This window comes from Pristiophorus japonicus, chromosome 19 (assembly GCF_044704955.1).
Source record: "Pristiophorus japonicus isolate sPriJap1 chromosome 19, sPriJap1.hap1, whole genome shotgun sequence".
Classification (NCBI taxonomy): domain Eukaryota; kingdom Metazoa; phylum Chordata; class Chondrichthyes; family Pristiophoridae; genus Pristiophorus; species Pristiophorus japonicus.
In genome coordinates, this window is record NC_091995.1 from 72,252,379 (window position 1) to 72,269,999 (window position 17,621).

Genomic DNA, 17,621 nt, shown 5'->3' on the forward strand with positions numbered 1-17,621 from the left:
CAAAAACAATAGTGGTTCTATTCTGCACGCTGGGGAACGCCACTGTGTGTATCTCCCTCCAGTTCTTGGAGAATAAGTTGCTTATCTTGTTTTAAAACTTGATTACCCTGGGAAGGGGTACTATTTCCGCATGTTGAAGTAATTAAGTCTGTATGACGATTCTAAATTAAACCCCGTCTTGCTACTATTTTTAATTGTATCTAATATCCAGTTGCTGTAAGCAATCGCATTAGACATTCTTTACATACCCTTCTTGCAGTAGAGTCTCTAACTACCAACTTCCAGATCTGTTGGAAAAGTCTCGTGCCATACGTCAAGCCAAAGATGAACGCGCCTTCCATATTTTTTACTACCTACTTTCTGGTGCTGGAGAACACTTGAAGAGTAAGTCTATATACGGAACAATTTCACAGGTTAGATACAGATGAGATGGGTGTATCGCCCATCTTTGTTGTTCTAGCCAGGAGCACTTTCATCAGGATATCCAACCATTTCTTAAATGATTTCATGGCTTTTGTCTCTACTACCTTACCCATAAATTGATTCTACATTGAACATTCTTTGTGTGAAGAGTTTCATGATATCAGTCTTGCCATTGTCTTTTACTAGTTTTAAGTCTGTGCCCTTCTTATTCTATTGTCAGTGATGGGTTTGAAGTTGTGTTTTAGATCTATTTTTTTCCTATGTTTGTTGCCTTGTATATCTCAAGATCACCTCCCGGTTGCCTCTTCAAGGTGATCTCTTTGCAGTCTCTCACTAGAGCACTATACAATTTGAGTATGACTTCCTCTGACTTGTTTGCTACTGTTTTGGCTATATAATTCAATTTGCTTTACTGATGTCTGTCTCTGCGATTACTTGACATGTTGGAGTAGAAATTTGTTCAGGCCAGTTTTCAAGAACCAAATGAGCGCAGGGAGAAGATGGAGGTCCGCAAATCACGAGAAATTGGTGCTCGAGCCTCATTAATAATCACATTGAGCTGCCAGTGCCTGTTGCACCTGCACAGGAAGCTGGTCCAACTGAAGAATAGAATTTTGGGCCGCCTGTGTCGCTGGTAATGGCCCTTGGGTATGCCTGGGGGTAGGGGGAAAGGACACTGGGAGGGGAGATGATAGTGGCCCAAAGAGTGCTATGGGAAGAGCACTTCTGCTGCTCCTGGCTCCACGTTAATTTAAAAAAAAAAAATGAAACTTGCCCTTTTTTGATGCCCACTGGATAGGCTGCATCCACGTCTAGAAAACCTGAGCAGAGAAAGCCCATCGCCTGCTCTGCCCACCTTTGCAGAGGGGTCTAAAACATGCATTCGGCTCCTCATCAACATATGCAAGTGGCAGATGTTTTTCAGGCTTCCTTGGGTCACATGACGCTGGCCCCGAAATTGGGCATTGCACCCATTTTATGTCCGAAACAAGATCCCCGTTATGTGTTCAGACTACTGAATCCCCACATCTTTCAATTCATTAGCTCTTTCAGCACTAATCAAGGAGAACTTGAGTTCATTGCTCTTTATGTGCAGTACTTTACACTTGTTTGTATCAAATTAAATTCGTCCACTTACACATTTTGTCTAAATCATTTTGGAAGTTGCTGTGCTGCTTCCTTGGAATCCACTACCTTAGTTTGGTGTTGTCTGTGAATTTGACCAGTTTACATTGAGCATCTGAAGAATCTCAACCTAAGTGCACAGCAGGCTGGTTTCACTACATTACAATGACTATACTTCAATGGCTATGAAGCATTATGGGACATCCTGAGGTCCTGAATGACGCTATATAAATGCAAGTTTGTTGTTCATTCTTTCTGATGCTAATGTATGAAATATCTTTGATTGCAGCTGATTTGTTATTAGAGGGTTACAACAACTACAGATTTATCTCTAATGGTCATGTTACCATTCCTGGACAACAAGATAAGGAATTGTTTCAGGAGACGATGGAGGCATTCAGAATCATGGGGATATCTGATGATGAACTGATCGGTATGCCTTGCTAAGTAGTAAAAAATGGTATTGCGTGTGTACACTTGTACTTGTTTCATACTGGTAACTTAAGGTTCCTGTAATCCATTTAAAGAACACTGCAGGATTCCTCCTCAGTTCCCTGATTTCGTCCTGGTTTTCAGTATCTTAAGTCTCGAAGTTAATGCGTACTCCTGATTTGAAGTATCTTGTATTGGCTGATGTATGGTTTGGATCTCTTTCTCACTGAGGTTTCTGTGACCAATAATCTCAATCTACTTTATTCATTACTTCATTCAGAAGGAAATGACTCTGATTCTGATATAAAAGCATAGCCTGTAATTGCAATTGTACAATGTTGAAAAAAAAATCAACCACAGTTTTCAGTATCACAAAAGCAGTTCAATCCTAAATTGCTAACTTATTTTGCCAATTTACTCTTTAAATATATAAGATGGTGAACTAACTTCGTGTAATAGGATATTTATTGTCTGATTGCAACTGGACACATGATGAATTTAAATATTACTTATTACCAACATTGGCATAAATTCTTTCTTCCACTTGAGATTTTTAATTTCGACTTCCCTACATTTTCTGCCCTCTTTGAAGCGGAGAGAAGTTGAGCAGTTTTACAAAAACAACAATACAAATCTGTTGCCGTGGTTGAACTGGCCATGCCCACTAATCTTGAAAATAATGTTTTAAACATTGTATCATCATCATCATCATTGGCAGTCCCTCGAATTGAGGATGACTTGCTTCCACGTCAAAAAGTTCACAGGTGTTTCAATGAAGGACCTAAAATTCCAGGTCTGAACTAAATCGTGTAGGGTGGAAGATGCCTGTGCGTGGATTTGTTTAACGTGCAGTGACCGTTGCACACGGGCTCGACAGAGCTAGGCTTTGGTCCAGTAGCAAGGATTAACCAGGGCGACTGGAGACCTGCTCTGCTGCACGGATCTAGTGCGCGCACACATCGCAGTGTGGGCTGGCCCGTGCTGCCCCTGGGCCCCGAACTCGCGCCACCCCTTGGCCCCGATCACGTCCCTCTACAGTCTCTCGCCCCTCCTGATGTACCTGCCCACACTCCAATCACCGACCTGGACCAAACATAGTATTTACTTCATTACTATATACAGTTACCTTCAGTTTTAATACAGTCCATACAGGAATTGAATGTTTGCCACCAGGGGTTTACTGAGTGCAATAATACATATTATTTTTAAAATGAATTCTTAGGATGTGGGCATCACTGGCAAGGCTGCCGTTTATTGCTCGTCCCTAGTTGCCCTGACGAGTGGCTTGTTTCGCCAGTTCAGAGGGTCGATAAGAGTTAAACATCCAGTGGAAATATTTTTCGTAATCGTGTTGAAGCAGCAATTAGCAAATTTAGTGGTTGTTTCTTAGTAACATTTATTATTTTTGGCAAGTGAAGATAATGGAACCATCTAGCCTACCTTTCCAAACCTCACGTCAGGTTCTTGACTGTAATTTTGGAACTAAATAGCCCAGAATCATCATTCCCAACAGAAATTCATGCAATCACTTTTATAAATCTGTCCATTTCTGGCAATCTGTTTCACAATTCTATCATGCTTTTTTATTTAATGTTGCCTAAATTTATTTTATTTTGACACATTTAAACTGTGCCCTTGAGTCTCATCTCTGACAGAAGAATTTCCTAGATCCAAATTCGCCGTGCCCAGGAAAATCTTAAACCTTTCAAGTTTTCCCCACCCACATCTCCCAGGGTGGATTGTACCTTTCCTCATAACTTGGTTCTCTAAGTTCATAATTGACTTTGTAACCCTCTTCTGGTCTCAGACCAATTATTTTACATTTTTCCTGGAATATACAGACCAGAACAGAGTTCTGTACTCTAGATGTGGCCTCTTCAAGGCCAGTGCAACTTCCATCATGCTTTTCTATACACATCCACCGCCCCCACCCCCCCCCCGACTCTACATACCAACGTATTTGCTTTCTTCATTGCTGTTGTTGAAGTTTGAACAGATTGATGATTTTCAAGCACATTGCAATGTAACATGGAAGACCCATTCTTGCTTTTTCTGCCTAATCTCAAGATTTTTATTTGTGTTGAACTCCTATCTGCGACCTCTGGAGCCCTTCCTTTAGATCATCACACACTGGTTAGCATCATTGGCCACTGCACGTTAGCAAAAAAAAGTACTTTGGATAATTCTTCATCTTCTGTCATTCAATCTCTTTGGATTTCCTTGTGACATTCCCCAATTGAGTAACTGTGTGCTGCTCTTTAGTCAGCATTAAGTGGAGGACCCAACAGATAGTGTTATTTGCCCCCAGGACCAAGACTTCGCTCCGTCAAGCTCGTGTGGTGGCTGGTGTGTGCAGCGGCCACCCCACGTTTATAAAAAAAAAAAATCATGCACAGGCATTTTCTACCATTTAAAATGAGTTCATCAGTCACCTGAGTACTCCTTTTTAGTGTGGAAGCAAGTCATCCTCGACCCTGAGGGACTGCCTATGATGATGATGATTTCCCCCACACTCCTGAATAGCCCAACTGCGATAAGAACTTAGCATGGGGCAATGTATTGTTCCATGGTGCAATGTATTAATATCTATCCAGTGTGCACTGGCCCATTTGCCATTGCCGCAAATGTTTGATGATTAAATTATGCATTCATTTTTTTTCCTTCTCTTCTCAGCCATGCTGAAGGTTGTTTCTTCAGTACTTCAATTTGGCAACATAATGTTCAAGAAAGAACGCAACACAGACCAAGCCTCCATGCCTGATAATACAGGTAAATAGAGAAACATAAGGATATTAAACTTTCATCTTCGCCTTCTGAAATGATACTTCATGTTCACATTAGTAACCTTGTAGTACCAAATGTATTTCAATTTTTGAAGTATTTCTTTGGTTGAAGTGTGCAGTTCCCACCACTTAGTCCCCCATATCAGCCAAAAATCAAAAGCCATTAACCATTTCCATTATCAATTTAGTTGCGTGTTAACAGAAAGCTATAGCTATGTGTATTTCGGGCAGAAACAGTTGTGTTTACTCTAGTTCGCACCTTAAGGTGCACTGAATGCAAGAACAATTATCAGTAAAAGCACCTCTTTTTAAGGTCTAATTACCATTTGTCTACTTAAACCCTTCTAATCCCCTAAGTGTTGTGGGTTTACAGGTTGTACGGTTTCAATAAAGATAGTTGCATTGCATGCAGACATGTTTGGTTTCTTCTATCAGAGCCAAAGAGCCAGTCGGTCAGTCATTGATTGTTCTGAACTGCTGGCTCTTAAAATCTTATGGGTTTTGTGTGTTTTTCTTCAATACTGTCACGGCAGAGTATGTATTTTGTCTGAGTTAATACATAGAATAAAGCTGAGCTTTCTATGTTGAACTTGAAACAGATAGCTGTATTCTTTCAAGTTCAAACCTGATTACTTCAGCTTGACTTTCCTGCTAATCTACAGACCGTTTCCTATTTTTAATATAATTAGGCTCACTCCAATGAAGAATGCACAGGTTTTATAAACAGGACTGGTAGATTTGAGTAACAAAATCTTGGAAGTGGCTTCTTTGATGGGTTATCCTAACAAGATAAACTCCTCTTAGTTACTATGTGGGACTGCTTCCATCTTCCACTCTCCAGTTCAGCTCATCCAAAGCTCTGCTGCACCAAGTCCCATTCGCCCAACACCCCTATGCTTGCTGATCTATATTGGCTTCCAGTCCAGCAATGCCTCAAATTTAAAATTCTCGTCCTTGTGTTCAAATCCCTACAGGCCTCACCACTCCCTATCTCTGTACCTTCCTCCAGCCTGACAACCCTCCAAAAACTCGTGTTCTTCCAAATCTGGCTTTTTATGTATCCCGATTTCCTTCACCACTTCAATGGCGGCCATGCCTTCAGCTGTCTAGGTTCAAAACTCTGGAAATGCCTCCCTAAACCTCTCCACTGTTCCACCTCTCTTTCTTCCTTTAAGACTCCTTAAAACATATCTCTTTGACCAAGCTGTTGGTCACCTGTCCTAATATCTCCTTGTATGACTGTCAAATTTTATCCAACACTCCTGTGAAGTGCCTTGAGGAGTTTGTCTATTAAGGGCGCTATTCAAATACAGTTTGTGGTTAAAACACCAGTTCATTGGATTTGACTATTTGAGGATAATTCACAGGCTTTGATTCCTTCTCTTTTTAAATCTGTAATTATATATCTTAATGTTGGCAAATGTAAATTTGGGTGGTATTTCAGTTTCCACCTGGATATTTCAATTAACTGGCTTTAAATGCACTGCTTCCTTGGCAAAGCATTCACAGGGTCAACTCTTAGCAGGCAAATATAAATGAGATATTGCAAATTACAATCATTCCCTATCTCAAAGGATAAGCAGAACACATTTGAATCTCAGAAAAAACAAAGTAGTACAACTTATCCTGTGTTTCATAGAAACATAGAAAATAGGTGCAGGAGTCGGCCATTCGGCCCTTCGAGCCTGCACCACCATTCAATAAGATCATGGCTGATCATTCCCTCAGTATCCCTTTCCTGCTTTCTCTCCATACTCCTTGATCCCTTTAGCCGTAAGGGCCATATTTAACTCCCTCTTGAATATATCCAATGAACTGGCATCAACAACTCTCTGTGGCAGGGAATTCCACAGGTTAACAACTCTGAGTGAAGAAGTTTCTCCTCATCTCAGTCCTAAATGCCCTAAGACTGTGTCCCTGGTTCTGGACTTCCCCAACATCGGGAACATTCTTCCCGCATCTAACCTGTCCAGTTCCATCAGAATCTTATGTTTCTGAGATCCCCTCTCATCCTCCTAAACTCCAGTGTATAAAGGCCCAGTTGATCCAGTCTCTCATATGTCAGTCCTGCCATCCCATGAATCAGTCTGGTGAACCTTTGCTGCACTCCCTCAATAGCAAGAACGTCCTTCCTCAGATTAGGAGACCAAAACTGAACACACTATTCCAGGTGAAGCCTCACTAAAGCCCTGTACGTAAGACCTCCCTGCTCCTATACTCAAATCCCCTAGCTATGAAGGCCAACATACCATTTTCAGCCGCCTTTCCTTTTGTATATGTTCTCCTCCTGCTCTCTCAACCTTCAGCTGGGAAGGTTGGCCAAACTGAGCCACAAAGGAGGGGAAGGGTGGAACAGGAATGAAAAATGGGAAGGTTTCATGCCCCTAGGAGAGTATTCATGGAGCAGGTCACATGCAACAATTAGAATGGCAGCTGCTGCATTTGATTAGCTGTTGTTTAACAAATATGCCAAATACCTGAATAATTACTATTAAGGTGTCTTCTCAGTAAAGCCAAACATATAAAATCTGGTGCAGTACATGTTCTGAAAACTGGAGAATAGAAGACCTATTTGCACCAGTGAGTGAGTTATTTTTGGCATATGACATAAGGATTGTACTTGTAGCTTTTACACTAACTACATAAATGATTTGGACTCTGGAATCATAAGTGCAATATCAAATTGGGGGGTATAATTAATATGGAGGAAGACTGTGACAAAATACAAGACGTTAACAAACTTGCAGAATGAGTGTGTAAATGACAAATCAATTTCAGTATGGATAAGTGTGTGGTGGTGCAATTTGGTAGGTGGAATAAGGGGCCATCCACTCCTTTTGGGAAAAATGAGCATCTAAACTGGGGTACAGGAGCAAAGGGATTTAGGAACAGAATTTCCAATCATTAAAAGTGGCAACGCAGGTTAACAAGGCCAATAAAGTACAACAAACCATTGATCATTTCTAGAGGAATAGAATTCAAAGCAAAGTTGTTAAACTTAGTTAGACCACACTTGGAGCACTGCTCAGTTCTGGTCTCCATATTATATCAAGGCTTTGGAAGCACTGGAGAAGGTGAAAAAGATTTACAAGGATGATACCAGAACTGAGGTTATATTCTCTGTTTCCCATCAGGATAGATTGAATAGGCTGGGCTCTTTTCTCCAGAAAAGAAAAGGCTGAGTGGTGACCCAATAGAGGTCTTCAGAATTATTAAGGGGTAGATGTAGAGAAGATATTTCAACTTGTAGGGAATCCAAAACTAGGGGTCTTAAATATAAGATGATCCCCAATAAATTCAAGGGGAATTCAGGAGAAACTTTACTCCTAGTGGTTAGAATGTAGAACCCTGTGGTAACATGGAGTCAGTGAGGCAAATAGCACAGTTTAATTTAAGGGCAAGCTAGATAAGTTCATGAGGGAGAAAGGAATAGAAGGATATGCTGATTGGGTTCGATGAAGAGGGTTGGCAGGAAGCTAGTTTGGAGCATAGACACTGGTGTAGACCTGTTGGGCAGAATAGCCAGTTTCTGTGCTGTAAACTGTGTATTTTGATAGTTTGATCTGTACATGCAGATATATTGCACCTCTGCTTATTGAAGGTGCAATTCGCATTATATTGACTGTGTTGGCAAAGCATTAGATTCTCAATTAAGTAAATTTACAATGTAAAGGGACTGTTCAATCTTCAACTTGGAAGTATTTTTGCTTTTCAGCTGCCCAGAAAGTCTGCCATCTCCTGGGAATCAATGTGACTGACTTCAGCAGGGCTATCCTCACTCCCCGCATTAAAGTTGGGAGAGACTATGTTCAGAAAGCTCAGACCAAAGAACAAGTGAGTATTGGCTTCATTTCTGTGGGAAAAAGTTTTTAAAACTCAGTCAAAATGATGTTGATGACGACTGAAAATAATTTCTCCGTTTCAAAGTTTGTTAAATAATTTTGTTTATTTTCTGATTACACACTCTGATGAGAGACTGTGGTGCCACAATGTTTCATTGTCCATACTCTTTCAATCTATCTGGAAAGAATGGAAAACAATTGGAACAGCAGCATTTAAAAGTCCCTCACCTGCATTTGTCTGGAACAACATTAAGATAACTTAGCTGGGATCTTGATTTGGCAGAATTCTTGCACAAACACTGTTTAAAATCAGTCATGCAAAGATTTATAAGGAAAAGGATGCTGTATTTGAACCCTCACATACCTGCACAGTGATTATTTTTTGGGAAAATCTGGTGAGGACATTTTTACTACGATGCTGCAAGTATGGTTGTTAACCCAATTTCTGTTACAAGGCAAGAGCTTTCATAATGTCTGAATGCTTCACCAACTGCATTGCATAATTATCATGTGGGTTAAAGTCTGTCGTATCTCGCATGGTGCATTGCCAGTCTGCAATCACAGGGAAGCACCAAGACATCTTCCCACAGTGAGAGGCAAAGAAGGTCCCTGTTTTTTTTTAAGTATTTCATTTTTTGTAATTGCGCATTCCTGAATTGTATAAGTTGTGATGCCCAAGCTACACTCGTGCTTCTGCCGTGACCACCTATGTAGCAGCACTGACCGGGTAGAATCCTGCTCACGGCCACCTTCTCCACCAAATAAATTTAAGATGACCTAGCGAAAGATCACCTCTTCCTTCCTTTTCCTTTTGCTTAGTCACTAGCTGTATTTTCTTGTCGTAATTGTGTGGCCAGTGAGTCACTGTACTTAGAGGATGTGCAGATGATATCATGGGCTGCTGACCAAATAGCCAATTGTTGTGTTCACTTGAGATTCTCTACAGATTGGAGACTGTTGGAATAGATCCAGCATGACCATGTGTTCTGTGAAATGCTTTTGATGGTTGCCACTGTTGCAAACAGTTTCCCTGTGCCAGATACGAAGCGGATCTGCTAGTAGTGAGGATTATGGAGGATGCAACACGGCATTGCACTCAGTCTAATGTGGATGAAGAACCTGGCTGAAGTTAGCAATCTCACATTGGTCCAAATAGATGTGTATATAGTAGTAACCTGTTTGTTGTATTGGCAAATCTTATAACACTGCAGTGAGAGTGGTTAAATGAGACTGGCTATCTTTCCTAGGTATTTACGAACCTCATTTTCAGTCATATTCCTATTTTAAAATGCTTATGGCAGATCATAATTGCACATTCCAATGCTTGAGATTTACTGTTCAAAAATGATTCTTGCATGTAATATGCAGTTTTACTATTTTTGTAATAACTAATGCTTTACTTGTTTTAATTGACATTTTACTGCCATCTCTTGGGTTTTTATCTGAATAATAAGTAACTGACTGGATTTATTTTATCTATTTTCAGGCTGACTTTGCTGTTGAGGCTTTGGCCAAAGCCACTTATGAGCGTCTCTTCCGCTGGCTAGTTTTGCGCATTAACAAGGCCCTGGACAGGACCAAGAGACAGGGTGCCTCCTTTGTGGGCATTCTGGATATTGCTGGCTTTGAGATATTTGAGGTATGTTGGAATTGCATGTGCTTAGGTTGTTAGATGCAGGATGTTTCAAGGTTAGGGGTGGGTTGCTGGTGTGAAGACAGCAGGAGCCTTTTGTGGCAGTCCTGGGGCTACATTTCCGCTGAAGTTTCTGGGGTATTTATGGTCTGTTCCCTGTAACTGTGTGCTAAAAGCCAATTCCCTTAAATTTAAATTGTGGGGCGCCTCATCTGTTGCATATGCCAATGATTTCTGCCTCCAGGGGTGGGGGAAAATTGAGTTTGAAGTAGCTCCGCAACTTTACACTGGTAGGAATGTGCTTCAAGGACTTGACATTAAGATGATATGAATAAACTACTGGGGTTTTGCTCGCATAGATTGATGTCTGAATTTCTCCACATTCCACCCTGAAACTTGTTAAAGCTTGCATTGCCTGTAGTTGAACAGCTCACTTTTTGATGTTCAGGCTGCAATACTTGAATAAATGTGATGGATTTCACATTCAGTCTTCAAAGCTCTTTTTTATTTGGAGAGCACTGGAATTGTGAGCAAGTATATGGGGATGTGACACTTTTCTTCTCATCCAAGTGATGGGTTTTAGTGCTGAACACTACATTTTGGACAGCAAGTATCCACATCAACCACTCCCAGGTCTGGTATAGTACAATTAGCTGCAGAGTAAAGTGCCCTTTACCCTACCTTAATGTATCTCAACAATAACAACAACTTTTATTTATATAGCGCCTTTAACATAGTAAAACATCCCAAGGTGCTTTGCAGGTGTGTGATAATACAAAACAAATAATTTGACACCGAGCCACATGAGAAATTACGGCAGATGACCAAAAGCTTGGTCAAAGAGGTGGGTTTTAAAGGAGGAGAGAGGTGTTTGGGGAGGGAGTTCCAGATCTTGGGCTCCAAACACCGGTGAGTGCCCCTTCTATAGCGCTGTGGCAGGTTTTTCCATTTCTCTACACCAACCAGCACCACACCAGCCTGAGCGACATTGCTGGTTTAGTTCCAAGTTAAAGGCGGTATTGAAGTCTGGGTGCAGGTCCACTAGAAACTGTTGCATTGGAGTTTTGCCAACAACAAAGAGTGCCATTTCATCAGTGCTTCATCTAATCAGTATGGGTTGATTGCTTTTGTAATGGAATTCCCAACTAGAAACTGGTAATAACACTTCTATTGAGGTACCTGTTCAGTATTCCAAACAAATTCTTGTTCAGTGGAGATAATCCGTTCTCAAAACTAATATTTACAACTCCTTTTGGATGAGGTAAAGAAAAAATTACAATCCGGTTTGTGGGGAAAGAAAATTATAATGGGCATAAGTGACTTCCCTATGCATGTGTAAATATGTTTAAAAACTGAAATCAGTGAAAATGCACTGTAGATCAGGCCACACCTGTAAAGAGAAGGGACAGGTTATTGTCATTTCGGGTGTGTGACCCATCAGATCTCTGAATATATTTCTTGATATGCAGTGCTACATAATATATTTTTTGGTGGAGCTATCAACATAATGATTTGGAGCAAGACACTCAAATTTGACGTATCTCATTCTGAAAATGTCACTCCTGTGTGTAAGTTTACAAATCAGTACCACTGTAGTTGATCATAAATTTCTTTGACTTTCTTTGTATGATAGAATCCTAAATTAAGATGTGATGGAATGTTAACAGTTTATAATGTCTAAGGTTGGAATATCAGCATAGTCTGATTAGCTTGTGATCAGATCTGTGTCAAGAAAGAAACAAGACAGGAGCTTTGCTGGTCTTGGTTAAGTTGGAAGAGCTGATTTACATTTAGTGAATACATGACACAAACCATAGGTTGGTGTGTCGTGCTGTCTTTCTCTCGCTTCTTTCTTAGTAACTTTATTTGTGCTTTGCAGCTGAACTCCTTTGAACAGTTATGCATCAACTACACAAATGAAAAGCTGCAGCAGCTCTTTAATCATACAATGTTCATCCTGGAGCAAGAGGAGTACCAGCGCGAAGGAATTGAATGGAACTTCATTGATTTTGGCCTCGACTTGCAGCCTTGCATTGACCTAATTGAAAAATCTGTGAGTCTCTATTCCCTTTATTACTTTCGGTTAACTAGTTTCCCAGAAGCATATTGGGTTTAACTTTAAACATTGTTTTTTTTCCAGGCTAGTCCTCCTGGTATCCTGGCTCTGCTCGATGAAGAATGCTGGTTCCCCAAAGCTACTGATAAGACGTTTGTGGAGAAGGTGGTGCAGGAACAGGGAACCCACCCCAAGTTCCAGAAACCGAAACAGCTAAAAGACAAGGCTGACTTCTGCATTATGCACTATGCTGGCAAGGTAGAGTGAGCCAAAGCTTGATGGGGCTGTCATTTACATAGTTTAAACTATCAGAATTACCAGAAGTGCACAAGCCAATCTTGTCATTCAACTGCTATTTTGTTGAGCTGTTTTTTTTCTCCTTGCCTGAGCTTGTGCTCTCCTATAAAGTGCATGAAGGTGCAATATGTACACCAGACTTTATAACCAGGGCTCAACAGTTGAACTAATAATTGATTTACCTCTTGTACCCTGTGAAGCTATTTATATAAGGTACCTCCTCTTTGCAATGCAGGTGGACTACAAAGCGACCGAATGGCTGATGAAAAACATGGATCCTCTGAATGACAACATTGCTACCTTGCTGCACCAGTCCTCTGATAAGTTTATAGCTGATCTCTGGAAGGATGGTATGTTAAAATTAGTAACCAGAGGCTTTCTAAAGTACTTTTATTCTATGTTTATTATAACTTTTGGTTTCAACTGTTTTTTCCAAGGCACCTAGGCAACTTCTCATGTTTTCTAGACTGAGGGTAACAACACTATCAAGCATTTATGTATTTAGTTCAGTGTTTCCAGTCACTTGCTAAAATGTGATAATTCTGAAAACCCTTGCAGCATATACCTGATTATAACACTCTGATTGCAGGGGTCCGGCATAGCAATACCCTACAGTGTATGCAAGGATTCCTTAATTGATCCAGTGGACACGTGCTAGCCATAAGTTTTGGAGAATTTTAATTACCACCCCACTTGTTGACCTGCAGATGGGATAATCCAATCCTCTTCCTCTTTGCCTTGGGCAAGTTTCACTTGCTTAGAAAAGGAAATAAATTACTTTAGGCAACCCATTTCTAAGCGGTGGTTGGTAAACTGAGTAGTGGAGTGTTTACATAGAAACATAGAAAATAGGTGCAGGAGTAGGCCATTCGGCCCTTCGAACCTGCACCATCATTCAATAAGATCATGGCTGATCATTCACCTCAGTACCCCTTTCCTGCTTTCTCTCCATACCCCTTGATCCCTTTAGCTGTAAGGGCCATATTTAACTCCCTCTTGAATATATCTAACAAACTGGCATCAACAACTCTCTGTGGCAAAGAATTACATCCCAAACTTGTTGAAAAGTATAATAGTTGCCAATTAGACTTTTGCATTAAGTACTCCAGGCAATATTCGGATAGGTTTTGTAGAATGCAAGAAGGATCATTTTCCTGCCACATGACACTGAATATATTCACTCACAGTTTGACATGATCTTTGATTTGCTGACTGAGTGGCACTGTATGAAACTAATGGTATTAGAAACAACATAACTGGCAGTAAGTTCCTTGCAAACTGGTACCCTGTATATTCAGTCTCTTTAATTACACTCGCTAATTATTTCCCCCTGTAAAATGTTGTCGTTGGCTCTACGCTTTCATTCCCACCTCCCCATTAGCTAAACATTTCTCAGAAGGTAGGCAAATGATCTGCTTTCATGCTTTACTGTTCCATAACTTGACATTAAGAAGTGAGAAAAGTAATATTTTTCTTTGATATCTCCCTCCCTCCCTCTTAGGGGAATTCTTAGTCTGTGCTCAGTCCCTACTCTGGAAGATGCAACCTACACTGTAATTGCTAAATTACTCGTTTACAAATAACAAAGTACCTAAGGAGACCAAATCTTGTGGATCTTGCAGTTCTCATTAATATGATTTATTTTTAAAGGGATCATTTTTTTTGTTTGCCTTGTTGATGTCTCTGTCTCTGTTGCAGAGATAAAAAGCTTTCAGAGAGCCTATTTCTATACACGCTTTCCTATTCTACATCTAGAACCAGGTGACGTGAGAGAGGTGGCTGTGATACTGCCGTAGATCGATGCTTCTGAGAATCGCCTGCTTTGAATGCTTATCTTTCCTCTTCATTCCTGCTTGTGCAGTTTCTTTTCTGTTTCCCCTTCGCTTCAGGTTAATGCAGCTCAACCATTTCGACAGCGCCTCATCCTGAGCTGCAGTGGTGAAACAATGTCCACCAACTCGTAAGCAAAATGCACCTGTGTGGAAAAAGTTGAAACTAACTTGCTCTTAAATATCGACTCATTTTCCAGTACGAGGAATTTTCTTCTGCATTCGATAATGAGACTGTAATTTCATAAATATAATCCTCTGTTTTTTGGACCTAAATTAAGATGTGCAAGTTTTACTCCAGGGGCTTGGTGTCCTGCCAGCTTCTCTAAGACAATGATATGGACCATTCCAGACAAACTAATTATTAATTAGGCATTCCATGTTTTTAAATGTGTCAATCTCCACAATTCCTGCTTCTCCCCATGCCACACACTCTTCCTTTGCTAAGAAGGGAGGAAAACGGGTGTCCAGCATGCCGGACATTTTAGCATCAGTCTTGAATGGGCTGGCTGAACATGTATACAAGCAGAACACTTGCTATCCCCTCCTTTTAATTCCATGCTTCACTGTGTTGGTAACACCAGGCAACCTGGACTCCTACAATCTTTACAACTTGGCTGTTCAGAAATTGGAACCTGATATCTTTCTGTATATATACACACACACTTACAGTGCACATTGTCAGCCCCCTCTAGTCTATCCCGCAAGTTATTTTTATGAAATTGGGATTCTGATTTGTCATTTAAGAATGTAGAAGATTTTTTATACAGTACAGGCATGTTTCCTTATTTGCCACATTAAAAATTATTGCATGAAATGAGTTTCCAAGCGCATGTCATGTTGATGATTCACATAACTAATTCTAAGGCCTGCAGTCGTATATCAGCATCAAAATTTAAAAACTCACGTTTATTCATTCTGATTTTACGGTTCACAGGCTTGCCACAGATGCTACAGGAGAATCACTGTTTGTAGCCAGTCCCTGCATTGTGCCAGCACGAGAAATATTTTTTGTGCTGGATATGTTTGAACCTTAACCATTCTGTTCAATTGGCTGTATAGTTACACTGGCAATCAGTGCAGTAACTACCAAAAAGAGCTTAGGAATCCATTCTTCTATGGCCCCTCAGATGGGCAATACTACTGTGTGACAATTTGTTTAAAGCTGCAAACTACTAGCAAATAAAATGCAAATTGGGTTTCTGGATCAGAAGGGAAAGCTGGAGATGTCTACCGAGCTAGTCCCCATTGCTTTATGGACGTTCAGGGGGAGGGAGGGGGGTGTAATTGGGGGAAAATGGTTCCTGCAGACTTGTCTTCCCTTTTCATCAAAGCAAATTTGCTTCCTTAATGTCATGAAGCAATGGAAGGTTCCTTGAAATATGTTAATTGATTTTTGTTCAAGCTTTTTGTTTAAAATATAATCAACATTGAAAGCATATTTAGAAACTAAATCCGTTTTCCACACATTGCGTTTGTGTTACGTCAGCTTTTGTCTGCATTTTAACAGCCAAACTTAGTCACTTTAACCTGATGACAAAATACTTCAGCTGTAATTTATTTGACTCCACCCTCCCTTTTCTGAAAGGAAGCTTTATTGAACAAGATTAACCTCTGTCTTTCTATGAATAGTTGAGATCTCAAATTAAGAAAAAGTAGAGATCTCCAAACAGTGCCTAGTTTCAGGTGAATATCCATGGCCTGGTGTGTGCCATAATTTGCTCAAATCTGCAGTATACTATACAGGGCATCTTTTTCGGGTTATGTGATGAAGGTTCCCTTTATCAGAAACTTGGAATGTGGTAGATGTCTCTGCTGAATGGTGGCTTGATCTCTCAAAAGGTTGTGCTGGTTAATTATGATTTTATTTAGGTAAAAGTAAAATTTCAAATTACGTTCTTTTGTCAGGGGTTTATTATTTACTAGTTTTGATCTCATTTTGGCACTTCGGACAACTATTTTGTTAATTCGGAATGATTATCATAAATTTATTTATTCACTTCCTTGATTGACCCAAAGCTGTGATTGCAATGATTAGAAAATTATATTTTGGAAAGTGTAGCTGAGCAGAGAGAACTTGGTGTCCATATGCACAAATCCAAAAAGGTGGCAGGGCAAGTTGATAGTGGTTAAAAATGCATATGGGTTACTTGGGTTTATGAATACAATATAAAAGCAAAGAGATCGTGCTCGAACTTTATAAATGACTGGTTAGACCTCAGCTGGAGTATTGTGGACAATTCTAGACACTACACTTCAGGAAGGATGTAAAGGCCTCAAAGGGTAGAGGAGGTTTACCAGAATGTTACCGGGGATGAGGGATTTCAGTTAGGAGAAGTTAGTAAAGTTAGGACTGTTCTCCTTGGAACAGGGAAGGTTAAGAGGTGACCTAATAGAGATTTTCAAAATGATGAGGAGGATTTGATAGAGTAAATAGAGAAAAACTCTTCCCTCTGGTGAGTGAGTCAATAACCAGAGGTTATGGATTTAAAATCATTGGCAAAAGATCTAGAGGGAAGATGAGGAGAAATATTTTTGCTGGGATGTGGAATGCTCTACCTGAAAAGGTGGTGGAAACTAATTTCATAAATTTTAAGTGCGTTGGACGTGCTTGATGAGGGACTACAGACAAAAAGCAGGGATGCCTGACTAAATATGATCGCTCTTTCACAGAGCCAGCACAGGCACAACGGTCTGAATGGTCTCCTGTGCTGTAAGCTTTTATCATTCTATGATATGCAAGAAGAATGATACCAAGAATAAAAGGTTATTGCTACAAACAAAAACGTGAAAAATTGCAACTTTTTTCCCTGGAAGAGAGGAGGTTATGGGGAAATCAAAGTGCTTTTGAAAATCTAAAGTTTTGAGGGGGTAAATAGTAAGAAATAACTTCCACTGGTCAGCAAATCATTCACTGAAGATTCAGGGTTAATATTATAAGAATGAAGGGAAGTTAAAAGAAATGTTTTGGCACACAAGGAATGCTTTACCACAAAGGTAGAAACAGTAACTTAATTTGAAAAGACAATGTAAAAGGGTAAGGGGAAATGAGATTATAAATAGCTGCAGTTGAACAGCAAAGATATAATTATAAAAGTGGAGATTTAAAATAAAATAAGGATATAAGGTTCAGAGGGAATTGGAGATTTTGGAAGTGTTGTTTTGAGTGCTGTAACTTCTGCAGAAAACATCCAACTCAAG

General features: G+C 40.1%; 1 protein-coding gene across 2 annotated transcripts in view; it reads left to right on the forward strand.

The window, feature by feature from the left end:
• Positions 1-17,621, forward strand: part of LOC139229937 (myosin-9-like) — a 148,066-nt gene that overhangs the window by 82,644 nt on the left and 47,801 nt on the right. For both annotated transcript variants that reach the window (XM_070861586.1, XM_070861587.1), the window contains 8 exons: positions 286-384; positions 1,838-1,981; positions 4,654-4,749; positions 8,479-8,597; positions 10,092-10,244; positions 12,118-12,291; positions 12,379-12,552; positions 12,827-12,941. In XM_070861586.1, the coding sequence (XP_070717687.1) occupies positions 286-384; positions 1,838-1,981; positions 4,654-4,749; positions 8,479-8,597; positions 10,092-10,244; positions 12,118-12,291; positions 12,379-12,552; positions 12,827-12,941 (1,074 nt within the window). The remainder of the gene's footprint in view (positions 1-285; positions 385-1,837; positions 1,982-4,653; positions 4,750-8,478; positions 8,598-10,091; positions 10,245-12,117; positions 12,292-12,378; positions 12,553-12,826; positions 12,942-17,621) is intronic.